Source organism: Dreissena polymorpha, chromosome 1 (genome assembly GCF_020536995.1).
Source record: "Dreissena polymorpha isolate Duluth1 chromosome 1, UMN_Dpol_1.0, whole genome shotgun sequence".
Taxonomy (NCBI): Eukaryota; Metazoa; Mollusca; class Bivalvia; order Myida; family Dreissenidae; genus Dreissena; species Dreissena polymorpha.
The window spans coordinates 87,852,515-87,873,744 of NC_068355.1; the positions used below are offsets into that span (position 1 = coordinate 87,852,515).

The 21,230-nt window shown below is 35.7% G+C and overlaps 1 protein-coding gene across 1 annotated transcript in view; it reads left to right on the forward strand.

The window, feature by feature from the left end:
* The first annotated feature begins 5,638 nt into the window (after positions 1-5,638).
* The window catches only part of LOC127835353 (uncharacterized), a 24,739-nt gene continuing 9,147 nt past the window's right edge, over positions 5,639-21,230 (forward strand). The window contains exons 1-7 of the mRNA XM_052361771.1: positions 5,639-5,984; positions 7,112-7,263; positions 11,537-11,570; positions 12,463-12,600; positions 13,632-13,716; positions 15,400-15,581; positions 16,433-16,603. Of these exons, the coding sequence (XP_052217731.1) occupies positions 5,976-5,984; positions 7,112-7,263; positions 11,537-11,570; positions 12,463-12,600; positions 13,632-13,716; positions 15,400-15,581; positions 16,433-16,603 (771 nt within the window). The 5' untranslated portion in view covers positions 5,639-5,975. The remainder of the gene's footprint in view (positions 5,985-7,111; positions 7,264-11,536; positions 11,571-12,462; positions 12,601-13,631; positions 13,717-15,399; positions 15,582-16,432; positions 16,604-21,230) is intronic.

Consider the following 21,230-nt stretch of genomic DNA (forward strand, 5'->3'; position numbering starts at 1 on the left):
GCATTTGTTCACCATCATTGGATGGTGTGTCATGCGAAAGAATTACGTCGATATCTCCAAGGTCAAGGTCACACTTTGTGTTCAAAGGTCAAAAATGGCCATAAATGCGCTTGGCCGGGCCATAATTATTGTCGTTCATCGTAAGATTTTAAAATTATTTGGCACGTTTGTTCACCATCACTGGACGGTATGAAGCGCGAAACGATTGCGTCGAAATCTCCAAGATCAAGGTCACACTTTGTGTTTGAAGGTCAAACTTTGCCATAAATGAGCTTGCCCGGATCATTACTATGTTGTTAATTGTAAGATTTTAAAATCATTTGGCACATTTGTTCACCATCATTGGACGGTGTGTCGCGGGAAAGAATTACGTCAATATCTCCAAGGTCAAGGTCACAGTTTGAGTTCAAAGGTCAAAAATGGCAATAAATGAGCTTGTCCGGGCCATAACTATGTCGTTCATTGTGAGATTTTAAAATCATTTGGCACATTTGTTTACCATCATGATGATGTGTCATGCGAAAGAATTACATCAATATCTCCAAGGTCAAGGTCACACTTTGAGTTCAAAGGGCAAAAATGGCCATAAATGAGCTTGTCCGGGTCAAAACTATGTCGTTCATTGTGAGATTTTAAAGTCATTTGGTACATTTGTTTACCGTCATTGGACGGTATGTCATGCGAACGAATTACATCGATATCTGCAACGTCAATGTCACACTTTGAGTTCAAATGTCAAAAATGGCCATTAACGATCTTGTCCGGGCCATAAGTATGTCATTCATTGGGAGATTTTAAAATTACTCGGTGCATTTGTTCACAATGATTGGACGGTGTGTCATGCGAAAGAATTACGTCGATAGCTGATCTCCAAGGTCAAGGTCACACTTTGAGTTCAAAGGTCAAAAATGGCAATAAATAATCTTGTCCGGGCCATAACTATGTTATTCATTGTGAGATTTTCACATTACTCAGTACATTTGTTCGCAATCATTGGACGGTGTGTCATTAGAAAGAATTACGTCGATATCTCCAAGGTCAAGTTCACACTTGGAGTTCAAAAGTCAAAAATGGCCATAAATGAGCTTGTCCGGGCCATAACTATGTCATTCATTGTGAGATTTTGAAATGACTGTACATTAATTTTGTTCACAGTCATTGGACGGCGTGTCATGCGAAAGAATTCAAGAGTTCAAAGGTCAAAATTGACATAATTATAATTGTATAATAATTCTTAAAAATCGCCATAAATTAGCTTCTCTTGTTTTGTGAAGACAGCATGCAAAATATTCTGTGTCAATGCAGCATGTGGGGGTTTACGTCACGTCTGTGACAAAGCTCTAGTTGCTTCAGAACTCAGTAGTAAATGTATCTATTTTGATGAAGTTACAAATGTTAATACTTACCGTTAGTATCCAGTTATTATTAGGGTTGTATGTGACATGCAGGAGTTTAAGGTCACTGTAGTAAGAGATACAAGGGTTCTGGTTAATAACAGAACAATTTGAGCTATTGTCATGCAACTACCTTCATAGATGCGTCCCATCGAACATATAAAATTGCATTATGTTGTCACTGTCGGTGTTGATCAAAATATATTGGTTTTCTTTGCTGATTAACTCGATAACCACTTGAGCTATAGTATTGAAACTTATTACATGAATGCTTGATGTCTCATGGATTTGCTCCTGGTCTGGTCATTTTTATTGAAACTTTATATATAGACTCCTTGTCCAGGAATTACAAACGTGATAAAAGTAAAGGTCGGAATTACTTAGAATAGAAAAATTATCCCAGCACATGATCTAGCACACTTATTAAGCAATTGTACTGAAATCGCATAAGCATGGAACAAAACTGTAATTTACTTATGCGGTACTTTGTTTCAAGGTCTAAAGTCAATTTATCTATATATAGGGCCTGACTGCTAAATGAAAAAAATAATAACAGGGTGTAAATGCTGAATATTAATCGCTTTTAGAAGTGCCAAATACATTGTAATAAAAAAACTTTGAACAATTGGTTCACCACTACAGTAAAATGACCTAACCCTTTCATTTTGCTCGCCGTATAACAACGTTATCGAATTAATAACTATATGATGCCATTTTCCACATTTTGTTTTCTAAACTACATGATAAACCGTTTAAATTTACGTGCCTGCAAATGTTCTTGCATTGTCAAAACGGTATGCATATAGCGAATTTCATTGTATATTGTAATTTTCATCGTGTATCATTAAGCTTCTTTTGAATGCCTCTTTTATTCTCTCTTTTGAATCTCTTACGTATAGCTGTTGCTATTTGTAAATATCTTGGTTATGATATTATGTATGCTATGCTCTTAGGATATGTATGTGGTACCCGCTCTTCTACTTTCTTAGCCTCTCCTCGTGTGCCACCCACAGCCGTCTCACGTCCTTTCTGTAACTCTCCTTACGCTTCACGTTGTCCATGATATCGGTACTCATTTTCGTCTCCAGACATTATCAACGAGACGAGACGGATTTCAGTAACACCACCACTTCACGGAATGTCGGCCAGTCCATTTTTTCTGCCGTCATGTTATTATCACCTCTACTACCGATTTAACTTATTTATTACGCGTCGTCCGATACTTCCAATGCAACTTGGACTCGGAACAAATACACTCATTTCTAGAGTTTGCAAACTAAACAGCACAGAGATTACCCTATTAACTATGTCACTTACAGACACGTTACTGACGTCGGCATCCGCTGACGGGCCTCTTTGTTTATGTATCTCGCAAGCGTTGTTCTCATTACTCTAAAATATATGTAAAATTTCGTTTATAGGCGCAACAAAATGTGTTGTACAATAGCAAATGTCTCAATTTTATTTGCGCTGCCGCTGCCAGGATTTGAAATTGCGTGAAAACGTCAACTTTTTGAAGGCGTATTATGCGACGTTGTAAATGTAAGCTATACAATTTGTCACTTTACTTAAAAAAGACTTTAGGATGTGTTATTAAGAATTTTGAAACGCTATTATTCCCTTATATTAATAACATACTTATTCATAGTTTTGGATTTTCTGTATCCAGAACGATCGGTTCTTTTCTCATTGGTTACAGGTCTTTTATGCGAAAACAACGATATTCATACACTGTTACGTCAGTGACACGCGGTGCGAAGATCGGTCTATTTTTCATTTTAAACTTGAAAAAACAAACATTTTTATGCGTTGACTAAACTTTACGCATTAGTTTTTGAATAGTAGTGAATAATTGAAAACGATTTACACATGCTTGCAATTTTCGGGTACCCGCTTCTTCGCGCACCCATAGTTTCCTTCCATTCCATTTAATCCCCTCCAAAACCAACGTGAAATAATTTTGTTAAATGACTTTGTTTTTACTTATTTCTTGTAATTTAAAAATTGACGAAAAATTACTTTCTATGGTTAGAATGATATCTTCTGCTTTTTAACCTCTTTCCACTATTCAATTATAGCACCAGAGCGACTCTGGTCCCTGGCCGTCTTTACCTTATATGGTAATCATAACCATATATGTCACAACACAAACATCTATAAATAAACGTTATGAATGAGTGTAATATGACCATATATGAAGAAAGCGTAATCAAATAACGTGCGAGGGGTACCGAATGGAGAAACAAGAAAAAAACATCGTTGGAATAATCTCCCCTTTTGATTGCACACGAGCCTTCAAACGGTTGAGATCCGGTATTGTATACGTTTGTGACATTGTTTTGAGATCAAGAAGTCATTTCGGCGCTTATATATTTCAGTTTTGTTTTTGAACTTGCAATAGCTATATATCTTTTAATTGTGATTTGGTGTATTTCGACGTTGTAAAGTGTATAATTCAAAGTGGCATTCATTTTCGCGACCAAGTCCTAGTAACTCGGTGATTTCCAGTCGTTACACCCCCTGGACGTTACACCCCTAGTCATTACACCCTCTATGCCTGGACATTACACCCACCAAGATGTAAACATAATTGATTAGGTTACTAAGGTGTGATCACACCTACCATGGAGCACACTTCACTTGATTAATGATGTTTCTGCTTTAATGTGTGTCCAATGGGGGTCTGTCCAACTATTTGTTACATATTAACCAACTACATCATGTGGAAAGTTTGGAATCCTAATAATACTTTCTTATTTTTACATAAATGAAATTCAATTTAATGGTCTTGAATGGGACAATACTGGGTATAACTTGGTATCTGTGTTTTATCTGTTTATATAACTTATATAATTATTAGTCTCTATAAAAACATATCCATTAATTATTAATAATTAGAAAATATTTGTTACATATTAACCAACTACATCATGTGGAAAGTTTGGAATACTAATAATACTTTCTTATTTTTACATAAATGAAATTCAATTTAATGATCTTATGATTTACATTTTATTAACAAAAATATTATTTTTCTAAAAATATGATATGATATGTAACAGAATGGTATTTATGCAGGAAAAGGGAAATGGGTAGAGACATGAGGGATTATATATGTAATATATATTTTTGTTATCATTCAAATAATTAAGTTGATCTTATGTTGCATTAAGACTCATGCCCCAATTTAGTGTTTTAAATCATTGACACAGTTTTGTGTCATCATTTATGAAAAACAGTTTGTAAAAATAACAGTAACACTGTGCCACTTAGATAAACATTGGACCTATTTGGGCCACATTAGGGCCAGACAAAGACCCTCTAACTGTTTATTAGGGGCCACACAGACTAGTGCCAATTAGGGCCCTCCCATACTGTGAAAACATGCTTTGATTGCTACAGTAAGTGACAGATTCCTGTTAATTGTGTTTCAATATAAAAAAGTATTTCTTCAATGATCCCTCATTATCAATTCTGACTTTAAAGTTTAATGATATTGTAATTAATGAACTTTGAAGTCTGCAGTAAAATTGTATATATCATACAGTGACAATATGTTACTTCTATTTCAATATCTAACAAACTCACTGAAACCAACAGATATAGGATATTTTTACTCTATTAATACTTGCTTTAAATAATTTGAGCAACCATTAATCTCATCAGTGTCATCTTACATGACAAATCCAATTAGTGGTTCATAAGTTGATTATACCTTTCTAATCTAATTAATATCTTGGTGGGTGTAATGTCCAGGCTTAGAGGGTGTAATGACCAGGGGTGTAACGTCCAGGGGGTGTAATGACTGGACACCTAACTCGGTGTGAGTGAACGAAGGATTTGTGTTTACTTTTCACCTTAAGTTCAACTGTGCGTTTTATTACCCATTTTGTGATCTATTAAAAACACGTGCTTCGCGCATTTGGACACTTACAGTGTGTTTTACACTAGTGCAATAATTGACGCTTTTGATGTGTTTATAGTGACTGTGTGATATTTGCATTGATTGAACACTTACCAGTGGATTGCAATTTTGAGTGACACTTTAATACTAATTATTAAAAAACAGGTGCTTCGCGCATTTGGACACATTCAGTGTGTTACACACTAGTGCAATAATTGACACTTTTGACATGTTCATAGTGATATTTACACTGAACACTGACCAGTGTATTGCAATTTTGACACTTATTGATTATTGAAAACTGGTGCTTTTTAAATTGTGTGACCTTTATTTTTATTAAAGCGTGATTGATCTGTTTTGTTTATATTCTTTTTGTGTAGTTAGATACACATAAGACAAGTTTAGTCGTCCTTATTAGTCTTGTTGCAATAGTATTGTTAAGGTAGTATTTGGGTTGTTAAGACTTGTCTTTTTATAATTAGTAGATTTATTACGCAGGCTCTTTTGAACAGGATGCAGTGTTGTGTCAGGAAGCATTTTCCTTTTATTTTTTCAGGTGCCCAAGACAGGAGAAAAGTGAACCGTATTGCTGGGGACTCCAATGCTCATCGGATTAAGGATATTCTTCCTGATGATATAGCTGTCAAATGCCTGCCAATCTCTGATGAGAATATGTAATGACAATGGTATAGAACAGTAATTACAGTTTCAGGTTTGTTTCTATTAATGGTATCACATGTACACATTTTTCTAAACGTTAAAACGAAATGATTAATGAAATAAACAAAAGGTTACCGTTTAAACGGTATCCATATGTCAGTTATAAAAGCGTCATTGACATCGCATTTCCAAACTGAAAGTAATGATTATTTCCAGAAGTTATATTCAGATCATAACCCATTTGGGCAATGACGTCATATTAAAACCAACTGTTCTTGCCGTTGTTGAGTCATTGGGTACACATTTTCTACTTACATGCCGTAGTATTTTATAACAAAGACAAATAAATATTGATCCCACATTTCTTCAATAAGACTACACCTGTGTAAAATTTTTATTGTTTTCTACCTAACAAGATGTACATAAAAACGAGTATCTGTTTATTAAATTAAAAATGAATGCGGATGAATAAATGTCGGAAAAAATTTCCTCATGCACGTTGTGCTGACGCGCGTCAAATGTTCAAGACAATTCGGGGAATGATCATGCAACAAATAGCTGGAAAATTTTCCCGAGCACTTTGTGCCGACGTGTGTCAAATATTCAAGCCGTCTAGGTCGTACATGGTGTTTTGTTATGTTTACGCTGTTGTGAATAAGGGCCATCTGGCACACATGATACAAATGTATACCAGTCTTTTTTTAACAGCTTTTAATAAGTTTTGCAACATTGTAACGTAATGAACTAAAATGGATTATGTTGATATCAACAGTCGTTTAAATGTTTACTGTTTTTGTAAACATTTTTGAGAAAACACGAAATGCCACCATTTAAACGTGATACTCATAGTTTCTATAAATGATGTAATTATTTCATTTCTTTATACTTGAACAGTTCAAATGTCAAGTCCTAAGCTTCGTATGATTACAGTATTTGTCATCAATATAAAGTTAAACTTATTATGCTGATGTGCAATGATTGGCATCATTGCGTTTTCTAACTAATTTGCATGGTTATATATTTTATTTAAGCGTGTGGAATATTTTACAGATTGTGGGGAATTGTAATTGCAAACTTTTCATTTTAATCTTGAGGCAAAGCATGAATTTTCCTTGTGTATTCATTCATGTATATTTGTGATTTATTTACACAGACATTCGCCAACTCTGTTTTCAAAGGTGCCAAATTTTCTTGTGATCGTTTTCGCCATGCATTGTTGAGAGACTTGCGGAAGATGGATGTTCAACAGCTGTATCTTCATCTAGGCTCAAATGACATTCTTACGAATGAAGCGGTGTTTTACCGGTACATTTACAATTATAAAAAAAAGCTTTGATATTTAAATTTAATGTAGTTGTTTCCCATAACTATATAAATTTGCAAAACTAACATTTTACATGGTTTATTCCTCAATGAGTCATGGAAACTTGCAATCATTTTAGAAGTGTTATCTAGTTTCTAATTTATAAATAAAGCATTTCACAATATTTTCTATTATCCATGTTAATTTGACATTTTATGCTCCCCCAAAAAATTTGGGGGGGAGCATATAGTCGCCGCTTCGTCAGTCCGTCTGTCCGTCCGTGAACAATTTTTGTCCGGGCTATTTCTCAGCAACTAAAGGCCGGAATTCAATGAAACTTGATGGGAAGCTTCACTATTAAGAGGAAATGTGCATATTATCAGCGGGTTTTGGTCGGATGATTTGTCACAGAGTTATGGCCCTTTTAAATTTTTTATTAACTGTACATATAGTGCAATTCTTGTCAGGGCTATTTCTCAGCAATTAATGACCGTAATTCAATGAAACTTTATGGGAAGATTTACTACCAAGAGGAGATGTGCATATTATCAGCGGGTTCTGGTCGGATGATTTTTCACAGAGTTATGGCCCTTTGAAATTTTCCATTTACTGTACATATAGTACAATTCTTGTCCGGGCTATTTCTCAGCAACTAATGACTGGAATTCAATGAAACTTTATGGGAAGCATCACTACCAAGAGAAGATGTGCATATTATCAGCGGGTTCTGTTCGGATGATTTTTCACAGAGTTATGGCCCTTTGAAATTTTCCATTGTACATATAGAGCAATTCTTGTCCGAGCAATTTCTCAGCAACTAATGACGGGAATTCAATGAAACTTAATGGGAAGCTTCACTATTAAGAGGAAATGTGCATATTATCAGCGGGTTTTGGTCGGATGATTTGTCACAGAGTTATGGCCCTTTTAAATTTTTTATTAACTGTACATATAGTGCAATTCTTGTCAGGGCTATTTCTCAGCAATTAATGACCTGAATTCAATGAAACTTTATGGGAAGATTTACTACCAAGAGGAGATGTGCATATTATCAGCGGGTTCTGGTCGGATGATTTTTCACAGAGTTATGGCCCTTTGAAATTTTCCATTTACTGTACATATAGTGCAATTCTTGTCCGGGCTATTTCTCAGCAACTAATGACTGGAATTCAATGAAACTTTATGGGAAGCATCACTACCAAGAGGAGATGTGCATATTATCAGCGGGTTCTGTTCGGATGATTTTTCACAGAGTTATGGCCCTTTGAAATTTTCCATTGTACATATAGAGCAATTCTTGTCCGAGCAATTTCTCAGCAACTAATGACGGGAATTCAATGAAACTTTATGGGAAGCTTCACTACCAACAGGAGATGTGCATATTATCAGCCGGTTCTCGTCGGATGATTTTCCACAGAGTTATGGCCATTTGAAATTTTCCATTCTACATATAGTGCAATTCTTGTCCGAGCTATTTCTCAGCAACTTATTACATGAATTCAATGAAATTTTATGGGAAGCTTCACTACCAACAGGAGATGTGCATATTATAAGCCGGTTATGGTCGGATGATTTTTCACAGATTTATGGCCCTTTGAAATGTTCTAATAACTGTACATATAGTGCAATTCTTGTCCGGGCTATTTCTCCAACTACTGACTGGAATACAATGAAGCTTTATGGGAAGCTTAACTACCTTGAAGAGATGCGCATGTTATTAGTGGGTTCTGGTTAGATGATTTATTTACAGAGTTATGGCCCTTTGAAATTTTTAAGTTACTAAACCATCCATTGTATTATTTTGTCCAAAGTTATGCCCCTCAAGACGTTTCCTTTTATCTGAATATATAGTGCAATATTGTGACAAAAAAACCTTTGTGGAGCATCACCCGTCTCAAACGGTTTCTTGTTTCATTATTTGCTGTCTACAATTAATTTTACATGAAATAGCAAATGTTTTATTTATGCGCATAATATTAACAATATAATTATACATATTTGTTTATGTAACTATTTTGATAGGTAAGTCAGTCTGCAAAGAAAAAGAACACATTTGTATATATTTTACTCCACATTTTTTATGCCCCCTTTCGAAGAAAAGAGGGTATATAGTTTTCGCACTGTCTGTCTGTCTGTCACACTTTTCTTGTCCGCTCTCTAATTCAAATAGTTTTCATCTGATCTTTACCAAACTTGGTCAGAAGTTGTATCTAGGCAATATCTAGGTCAAGCTCGAATATGGGCCATGCCGGGTCAAAAACTAGACCATGGGGTCACTTAGTGCATTTTAAGGTTTAAGCATGGTGTCTGCTCTCTAATTGAAGTAGTTTTCATCTGATCTTTACCAAACTTGGTCAGAAGTTGTATCAAGACAACATCTAGGTCATGTTCGAATATGGGTCATGCCGGGTCAAAAACTAGGTCACAGGGTCACTTAGTGCATTTCAAGGATTAAGTATGGTGTCCGCTCTCTAGTTTGGGACTTATTTTGCATTTCTAAATTAACGTTTTTTATGCCGCCGAAGGAGGGCATATAGTGATCGCACTGTCCTTCCGTCTGTTTATCTGATGTCTGTCTGTCCGTCCGTCACACTTTGTGTTTAGGTTTCGAAAAATGCTCATAACTTCTTTTGTCGCTTCAGATGTAACATTCATATTTGATATGCATGTGTACATGGACAAGGCCTTTCCATACGCACACAAATTTTTACCCCATGACCTTGACCTTAGGGTCTGTGTTTAGGGTTCAAAAAATGCATTCAGATTTCGAAAAATGCTCATAATTTCTATCAAAGCATTTATTGGGGGCATACGTCATCCTATGGAGACAGATCTTGTTTAACAATTTAATTGAAAATAATATGTTGTCAACATGAAGTGTATATATGCAAGATCACATTCCCAGTGACAACAACTCTTTAATTGTTGACTGTATTTTAGCTGGACTATTATATATGAAATATATATAGTGGAGCTATCCTACTCACCCCGGCGTTGGCGTTTCCGTGAGCGTGCAAATGTTAAAGTTTGCGTACTACTTCAAATATTTTCAATGTCCATTGACATATTGCTTTCATATTTTGCATACTTGTTTACCAACATGATCCCAACCTATAAACAAGAGCAGACCACTGTATCAAGCATTTTGACAGAATTATTGCCCCTTTTATACTTAGAATATGCATATTATTGATAAATCTATGTTAAATTGTGCGTACTACCCCAAATATTTCCTATGTCCTTTAACATATTGCTTTGTTATATTGCATACTTGTTTACCAACATGACCTTTAACCTACAAACAAGAGCAGACCACTTAATCAAGCATTTTGATAGAATTACGGCCCCTTTTATACTCAGAATATGCATATCATTGATAAATCTATGTTAAAGTTTGCGTACTTCCCCAAATATTTCCTATGTCCTTTGACATATTGCTATTATATTTTGCATACTTGTTTACCAACATGACCCCAACCTATAAACAAGATTAGACCACTGAATCAAGCATTTTGATAGAATTATGGCACCTTTTTTACTTTGAGAATTGGACATTTTGCTTTAATTCACATAACTTCTTTATTAATGATAAGATTTTATTAATACTTTGACAAAACAACACTTACCTGAATACCACAATGGATTCCACCCGTGCAATACCAGTGCTCCAGCTAGGCCTAAAAATTTTTTTATTTTTTTTTATTTTTTTTTTTACATATGATGATTAATAAATCTCTTATTAAAATACATTGTAATTAATTTATTCCTCATTGTAGTAATTAAATTTGAATTGTTTAATGACAATGGGAATAATTTATTCTTACAATTATTGATAACACATAAATTAACATGCATGAGGAAGCATTCTAGAAACGCCCGCGCGCTCGAAAGTGCCCTTTTGACAAAATACTGCGCGTCCAAAGTGCCCTTTTGACAAAAAATCCCCCTGCCCTTTTTAAATCCTAGCTGCAGCACTGCAATAGCCCACGCCCCAACCCAGAATCCCTGCCCCCCCCCCCACCCCCCCCCAAATTTTTTGATTTCCTTTTTTAATTTTTGAAAGATCGTCAGATCGTCTAATAAATGACCACACCCCATGTTATACCCCCCTCTCAACCCCCCTACGATCATCTAATAAATTATTGAATATGAACAATTTCCCCATGATGGCTTACGTTATACTGTCAAGCACTCGAATAGTCGAGGGCGCTGTCCTTTGACAGCTCTTGTTATCTATTTTTATTAATGAAAATGATTGTATTGAAATAATTTCAGAGATGTAGCTGACTTGTGCGATTTGGTGCATCAGGTCAGTCCAGACACTGAGGTTGTCTTTTGCAAAGTTTTCTGAATAAAATACATTGAATTTAGTGGTTTGATAAAAATAGAAAATGCCCAGAGCCAGTAGCACTGACACTTGCAGTGTGATATAAGAAATGGCAAAAATATTTTGAACCTTCTCCCATAACAGATATCTCCCTGTTAGCTAACAAACGTTTTTTTGACTGATAGTTCAGTCACATAAATGTGAGGGGACTGTCAGGATGTTTTTTTTTTAAATAATAATTATTGATTAAGTGATAAGAAAATATTGAAATTGTGTTCATTGTTATTTGAACTAACTTTAAGAAAGTATTGAAATTGTGTACATTGTTATTTGAACTAACTTGCTTACATTACGTGCATTTCAAGGATTAAGTATGGTGTCCGCTCTCTAGTTTGGGACTTATTTTGCATTTCTGGATTAACTTTTTTTATGCCGCCGAAGGAGGGCATATAGTGATCGAACTGTCCTTCTGTCTGTTTGTCTGATGTCTGTCTGTCCGTCACACTTTGTGTTTAGGTTTCGAAAAATGCTCATAACTTCTTTTGTCGCTTCAGATGTAACATTCATATTTGATATGCATGTGTATATGGACAAGGCCTTTCCATACCCACACAAATTTTTACCCCATGACCTTGACCTTAGGGTCCGCGTTTAGGGTTCGAAAAATGCTCATAATTTCTATCAAAGCATTTATTGGGGGCATACGTCATCCTATGGAGACAGCTCTTGTTTAACAATTTAATTGAAAATAATATATATGTTTTCTTATCTAAGTTAATGTCAAAGTTCTTGTTTAGTAGGTATTTATTGGTTAAAATGATGAAAAATAAATGTTTAATATATTTTTATGTTTCACAAAGTTTTATATTTAAAGGAGGCGCACAATCGGTGTCCAGAATGCAGGGTTGTTTGCTCCAACGAAGACGCTTTGCTGAGCCACTTCTGCAGTCGCCACATCAAGCAACCAGAGACTGGAAAAGAGAGTAAAATTAAGCTGATAGGCTCACCAATGGTATGACTTTAAATCACTAACTTGTGTATGCTTGACAAGCATTTTATGTACAAATAAAGTAACAAAAAAAGGAGGTCAACACATGCACTTTCCCAAATAAAGCTTTCTGTATCTTTTAGCAACTAATTACACGATTTTGTGTTGACATACTCAATATGATAGTTATAGCCCTATATAACTGGTATGTTCATTTTAGTTAATCTTTCTATTTATTAAACCTGTTTGTTTTAGCTAGATTGCTTGAAAAACACAACCAGGATTATTTTTATGCCCCCGGATCGAAAGATCGGGGGTATATTGTTTTTGGCCTGTCTGTCATTGTATGTGTCCATGTGTGTGTGTGTGTGTGTGTGTCCCAAAACTTTAACCAAAACTTTAACCTTCATATTAACTTTTGCAATATTGAACATAGCAACTTGATTTTTGGCATGCATGTGTATCTCATGGAGCTGCACATTTTGAGTGGTAAAAGGTCAAAGTCAAGGTCATCCTTCAAGGTCAAAGGTCAAAAAAAATAATTCAAAAACTTTAACCAAAACTTTAACCTTCTTCATAACTTTTGCAATATTGAACGTAGCAACTTGATATTTGGCATGCATGTGTATCTAATGGAGCTGCACATTTTGAGTGGTGAAAGATCAAGGTCATCCTTAAAGGTCAAAGGTAAAAAAAATAATCAAAGTGGCGCATTAGGGGGCATTGTGTTTCTGACAACCACATTTCTTGTTAGCATTGTCTTACCCCTGTTACATGCAATGTACATGTGGCTTATTAAATTGGAAACCCTGGTTTGCATGAGAATATTTTGCAAAACATAGTTGAAAAAACATACATGTATACAAACTTAGTCATTACTGTTAGTATAATGAGCACCTCTATTTCTGAATATTTTGATTGGATGGTTATGGGCCTTTATGCGTGTGTCACATTTATGTATGTGAAAGTGTGTAATTCGACAAAAGAATTTATATTTTTTTATTTTTTGGGTAACAATCACTTATTTTAGAGTTATTTATAAGTAAATCTTACAGATTGCATCTGCTAATCATGAACTCAACGAAGTCAGCTCAAGGAAGTGGAAGGCATGCTTGGAAAATAGAAGTTTCCATTATGAAGGCAAATTTTAGTATATTTCAAATTTGTAACCAAATGATCTTGAATGAAAATTTGATTGAACATTTGTTATCTGTCAAGAGAAACAGTTTGAAGTGAATGAATTAAGTATTGCCTATTGTCTATAAGTTAATTGTGTGACCTGGACCCTGTGAGGGATATTACTTATTTTTATACGCCGGTTTTGAAAAAACGGGACGTATTATAGTTTCACCCTTGGCGGGCGGCGGCGTCCATAACAGTGTCCACTCTCTAATTCAAATAGTTTTCATCTGATCTTCACCAAATTTGGTCAGAAGTTGTATCTAGACAATATCTAGGTCAAGTTTGAATATGGGTCATGCCAGGTCAAAAACTAGGTCACAGGGTCACTTAGTGCATTTGAAGGATTTAGCATTGGTGGCTCTCTAATTGGAGTAGTTTTCATCTGATCTTTACCAAATTTGGTCATAAGTTGTGTGTAAATGATATATAGGTCAAGTTCAAATATGGGTTATGCCGGGTCAAAAACTAGGTCGCGAGGTCACTTAGAGCATTTCATGCATTTCGCATGGTGTCTGCTCTCTAATTGAAGTAGTTTTCATCCAATCTTCACAAACTTTGGTCAGAAGTTTTATCTAGACAATATCTAAGTCAAGTTCAATTATGGGTCATGCCGGGTCAAAAACAAGGTCAGGGGTTCACTTAGTACATTTCAAGGATTAAGCATGGTGTCCGCTCTCAAATTGAAGTAGTTATCATCCGATCTTCACCAAATTTGGTCAGAAATTGTGTCAAAATGTTATCTAGGTCAAGTTCAAATATGGGTCACGCCAGGTCAAAAACTAGGTCACGAGGTTACTTAGTGCATTTCAAGCATTTAGCACGGTGTCCACTCTCTTATTGAAGTAGTTTTCATCTGATCTTCAACAAATGTGGTCAGAAGTTGTATCTAGACAATATCTAGTTCAAGTTCAAATATGGGTCATGCTGGGTCAAAAACTAGTTCACAGGGTGCATTTCAAGGATTTAGCATGGTGTAAGCTCTTTAATTGAAAGAGTTTTCATCCGATCTTCACCAAATTTGGGCAGAAGTTGTGTCTTAATGATATCTAAGTCAAGTTCAGATATAGGTCATGCCGGGTCGAAAACTAGGTCACTTAGTGCATTTCCAGCGTTTAGCATGGTGTCCAAAACCTTCAAACGGGTGTATCTTGTGACAGTTTAGCACTCTTGTTTATTACATTAAAGCCACACACCTTGAAATGAAATACATGTTACTCAGTACATATAGATGCAATTTGAAAGTGTGCAAAATTGTCAATAAATCTATAGCCTAGTTAGCAAGTAATTTATTTTTTTATATTTTAAAACTGAATGTATGATTTGTATACGTACATGTTCAATTCGAGAAACACAATTATTTTAAGTTTTAAAGCACAAGAAAGACGGATTTCTACCTTGCAACCACCAGATATATTCTAATTGGCAAAGATAAAATATGTTTCTTATTTATATCCAAATTTACTATGCCAGATATTTCATTTCAAGGTGTGTGGCTTTAAGGAATGTTTTTTAAATGGGTATATTACCAAGATCTGCACAGCCAGGGTGATATTAACCTTCAGATGTTAAAGCTTTCTAAGAATTTTAAGGCTTGCCTTTTATACTTGAAATGATAAATCATTAACATGTTTTGTTCTTTAGGAACATACAAACATTTCCCACCCACCATGTGGATCAAGATGTTTGGGCTGATGATTCTGGGTCGTATGTGTGGACAAGGTGGTCTTCATTACATCATGATGCAGCTGTGTATTCAACAACATGTTAACCTGTCCCAGCGGATGTTGATGCTCTTAAATGATGTTGAGAACAATCCAGGACCGGTACTTAATGGCAAAATATACATCGTTTATTGAATAACTATATATATTTATTTTAACATTAAAGTGATTTTTTTCTTGCAGTTTTGTGCCTTTTGTTACTGAGAACTATTTTATCATATGTTGGTGATTGAAACCCAGGACCTGTAAGTGCTTCTTAATATTTGCAACAAATGACAAATCATGTTAAGTTTTTGAAACATCTGTTTTTTGTTCAGTTAAAGGACATATTGAACTCACTAATTGCTAAGTTAACTTAGATGCATCAAGTTTTTATTGATGATTTCTACTTTCTGTTGAATCATTATCCTTTCCAAAGCCAGAGAGATATAGTGTTGGCGTTTTCCATCGGTCAGTCTGTCAGTCCATCCATATGTTTGTTACAAACATTTTAGGGCTTCATATCATGAATTTAATAAGATTTCAACATGGAAAATAAGTGTATGCCATATTCATACAATAGTGCAAATTTACTTGTTTTCTTTCTTTTTAGATTAGTTATTAACAGAAGAACAGAACAGTAACATACTTTTATTACATTAACAGAGGCTCTGATTAGATGTGTATCTGCGTAAGAACTCATAGAAAATATCAATATATAGATAAATAAAACAAAAATAGAGTTAAACAAATCATGGTGAAATCCACAATACACACCAAGAGCTATTAGTAGGCTTATCTCCATTGACTTATTTCACAGTAAATCTCTTTTTTTTGCCTTTTCATTAACATTTCAATCAAAAATAACATTTGTGAAAACTTAGTCAATGATTATAACTAAAGTTAAAAATGTGGACACTGTAAGTTAATTGACTTTGGCTTCCAATCTGCAGTTTACAAAGTTGCTTGTATAGGAGTATTCGTGCAAATGGATATCCTGCAAGGAAGACTTCCACTCCATAGGACAGCAAGATGCACATATCATCTCTCATGTGGGTCAAGAGAAGTGCTGTAGTTGGGGAGACTGTACCAAAGTCCTGAGCTTTAATCGTCTTGAAATCCATGAACTTAAACATCTTTATGATGTGAGTTTAGCACTGTGTATGAACTGGTGTTGCTTCATTTTCTGCATATCTTTATCTCAGTCTTCTCTAGTTTTGATGGTCAAATACATATTGTCTGCCAGTTTTTTTCCCCAATACTGCCGTTCATCGTTTGCTTGCATCAAGAGTTTTAAAAGAAATTAAAACTCATTTGTTTAGTTAGAATCTTATGAAAGACTTAAATGGCCATGTTTAATACAATTGTATAACAACATATACGAGCTAAAAAAATAGTTGGAATAATTAATGTATATATGAACATAACAAATTTACTTAAAATCATAGGTCTTGTTTTTGTCTGCCACTATAAGAACCAGAACATATTTCGGACATTCGAGGATTGACTTGCTGTGTTAGAGGATCATCAGGTGATGGAAGAAACCAGCTTTTTTCGACTCAATGTTGATGAAGAACCTGATCGACATGCTCATCTTGAATGAGTAAGCCTGGGTTGAGTGTGTCCAAAAAGTAGGTAACCTGGTGAAATCTTAGGAAAACATTGTAACCAGATCCAGGTTTATTTGACTGACAGACCGATGGACAGTGGGTCAACCGTAAATCCCTTCATGTGAAAACGGTAGGGACAAAATAAATATCACATTGCTCTTCTGAGTTCATTTGTAAACCAAGTTTTATCACAAAATTAAAATGGTCAATGTATTATTTTGTGTATTTAAAAATTATGTGAATATTAAGTTTCATGAAATCTTACTGAGTTTTTCTCAATTTTAGCTACTATTCGGACATGGACTGACGGACAAATGGGCAACAATGTCGCAATTTGTATACCAAGTTTTATAAAAATTGTTTCATAAAAGTAACCAATGTGTCTGTTCTATGTCAAGGGTAACTACTAGGATGAAATACACAAAAAGATTTTGGTTCACAATAGGGTAGGCTCCGCGTGCCGTGAACCGGGCAACAGCTTTTGTCATTTAACATTTGTGTTTTAATGGCATAAGCTGGCAGATACCCTTTAACTTAACGATGTTTTCCGATAATTTCTCGGAAAATACAATCTAGCAATTTTGATTTAATTTAGATTACTAAAATTAATACTATATTTATGCCCCCCTTGGAAGAAGAGGGGTATATTGTTTTGCACATGTCAGTTGGTTGGTCCACCAGATGGTTTCCTGATGATAACTCAAGAACGCTTTGGCCTATGATCATGAAACTTCATAGGTTTATTGATCTCGAAATAGTAAAATGGTTTCCGGATGATAACTCAAGAACGCTTACGCCTAGGATCATGAACTTCATAGGTACATTGATGATGACTCGCAGATGACCTCTATTGATTTTCAGGTCACTAAGTCAAAAGTCAAGGTCACAGTGACTCGAAATAGAAAAATGGTTTCCGGATGACAACTCATAAATGCTTACGCCTAGGATCATAAAATAAAAAAATCATAGGTACATTGATAATGACTGGCAGATGACCCCCTTCATAGGTACATTGATAATGACTGGCAGAAGACCCCTATTGATTTTCAGGTCACTAGGACAAAGATTAAGGTCATAGTGACTCAAAACAGTTTAATGGTTTCCTGTTGATAGCTCAAGAATACTTAGGTCTATGATCATGAAACTTCTCAAGTACATTGATCATGACTGGCAGATGACCCTATTGATTTTAGGTCACTAGGTCAAAAGTCAAGTTCACAGTGACAAAAACGTATTCACAATGGCTGCCACTACAACTGACAGCCCATAGGGGGCATGCATGTTTTTACAAACAGCCCTTGTTCTGTGTTAAAATTATGTACACGTCTGCGTTAAATAAATATGTTCACATTTGAAATAAAGCTAAAAATGTGTATTGTTGTTATTAGTAATTTGAACCGAATTGCTCTGTGGGAAGTAAAAGTACTTCAACCAGACCTAAATATGTGGGTAATTAAAGAGCACGAGAAAGATGAAAATTAAGTTAGCTCAACCATTTTAAGCAATATTACTGGGTCACACTTTTTACGATGCGAAACCTGAAGGGTCCCTAGACTATGATGATTACTTACACGAGGAGTGTCCTATTCATTGCTGCCGCATGATCCTATCAGTAACGAATTAACGCTTGTATCGTTAAAGCAAGTCGTATATTCACGTTTATAAATATTTAAATAGAAAATAAAGGTTTAATTGTCGCATATCCACCGCATGATGTGTTTCTTATAAAGTGCACGTATATTCAAACCGAACAATTTTGTCTTAGATAAAATATACTACATGTGATCATATGTGGCCTTACAAGGCTTATTATGAATTTATTATATCGCCATCGCAATGAGATGTAAATAGTTCATACATGCACAGTGTTCTTTCAACACAACCAAATCACACTTATAGTCGCGTCTTGCGAAAATAGGTCTTAATGCGTATGCGGCCAGCGTAAGTAAAACACGGTCTGCGCTATTTCGCAGTGATTGTTGTTAGGTCAAAAACGTGCATGAAGAAGTCCGGATTTCCGCAGTGATTTGGCCAATGCTGTGGGTGATTTCTCTGAAATCAATAATTAAAATATTCTGATTCATTCATTCGGGTCTACAGGCGTGAAATTTCCCCATCATTTAATTGTTGTTGATAAAGGGTATTTAATGTGAAAAGCTTGGTAGACAGCTACGCCGAACAACCGAACTAGCATTCATTAATTTGATCAAAATATGCACACAGCAGAATGATTGTGTTTCTTACACTGGCTTTTAGAAGAACAGACCATGCAGGCGAGCAGTGAACAATATGATTAGGTTTAGTTGCCCTAACCCTATATACCCTTGGTATGACTTGTGAGTGTTGAACTAATGTGCTACAGCTCACTTAAATACGAACATACGATAGTCAGGTATCCCCGCATAATGACATATAGAATATTACTGGGTAGATACCGCTTGGCAAAACTTGAGCCTGGGATAGTCGGTTATACCCGCTTTGTGAAATTAGGAATATAACAGGTTTGATATAGCATTAACAGTACGTAATTGGGCGTTATAGGAAATACCCGCTATATGACTATCCTGTATATAACTAAATGACGTCAAAAATACAACTGATGTGCTACGGCATTACTTATACGAGCATAGGGTAGTAAGGTATAACTCGCCTCCTACACAAATGACCTGATTCGATTTGCTTGAGAGGCCATGTGCCCATTGTGTATTTTCCATACACCCTGAGAAATTTCCATACACCCCGAGTAATCGGTTGAGATATAATGGATACACAGTTAGTAACTGATTGTGTATAGGATATACACCCTCAGTTCCCTTCTCGAGCTTCGCTCTCATACACCATCAGTTACAAACAGTGTAACTAATACGGTATTACTTATAACAGGATGGGGTAGTAGTATATACCGCTATATAACTCGCAAGTATAGTACAGGCTTGATACGGCATTACTTATATACGAGCATTGGGTAGTAGGATATATCCGGTATATAGCTCGCTAGTATAGTACGGGCTTGATACGGCATTACTTATATACGAGCATAGGGTAGTAGGGTATACCCGGTATATGACTCGCTATTATAGTACTGGCTTGATACGGCATTACTTATATACGACCATGGGGTAGTAGGATATACCCGGTATATAACTCGCTAATATAGTACTGGCTTGATACGGCATTACTTATATACGAGCATGGGGTAGTAGGATATACCCGCTATATAACTCGCTAGTATAGTACTGGCTTGAAACGGCATTACTTATATACGAGCATGGGGTAGTAGGATATACCCGCTATATAACTCGCTAGTATAGTACCGGCTTGATACGGCATTACTTATATACGAGCATGGTGTAGTAGGATATACCCGGTATATAACTCGCTAGTATAGTACTGGCTTGATACGGCATTACTTTTACGAGCATGGGGGTAGTTGGATATACCCGGTATAAGACTCGTTTACCAGCATGGGGTAGTAGGATATACCCGGTACATAACTCGCTAGTATAGTACTGGCTTGATACGGCATTACTTATATACCAGCATGGGGTAGAAGGATATACCCGGTACATAACTCGCTAGTATAGTACTGGCTTGATACAGTATTACTTATATACCAGCATGGGGTAGTAGGATATACCCGCTATATTACTCGCTAGTATAGTACTGGCTTGATACGGCATTACTTATATACGAAATGGGGTATAGTAGGGTATACCCGGTATATGACTCGCTAGTATAGTACTGGCTTGGTACGGCATTACTTATATATAAGCATGGGGTAGTAGTATATACCCGCTATGATCGCTAGTATAGTACCGGCTTGACAGGCATTATAATGTACGAGCAATGGGGTAGTAGGATATACCGGTATATGACTCGCTAGTATAGTACTGGCTTGATACGGCATTACTTATATACGAGCATGGGGTAGGAGGATATACCCGCTATATAACTCGCTAGTAAGTACTGGCTTGATACGGCATTACGTACATTACGAGCATTGGTAGTAGGATATATCCGAACATGACTCGCTAGTATAGTACTGGCTTGATACGGCATTACTTATATACGAGCATGGGGTAGTAGTATATATACAATGGATGTTTGTTAAAAAAATGCATGCCCCCCATATGGGCTGTCAGTGTAGTGGCAGCCATTGTGT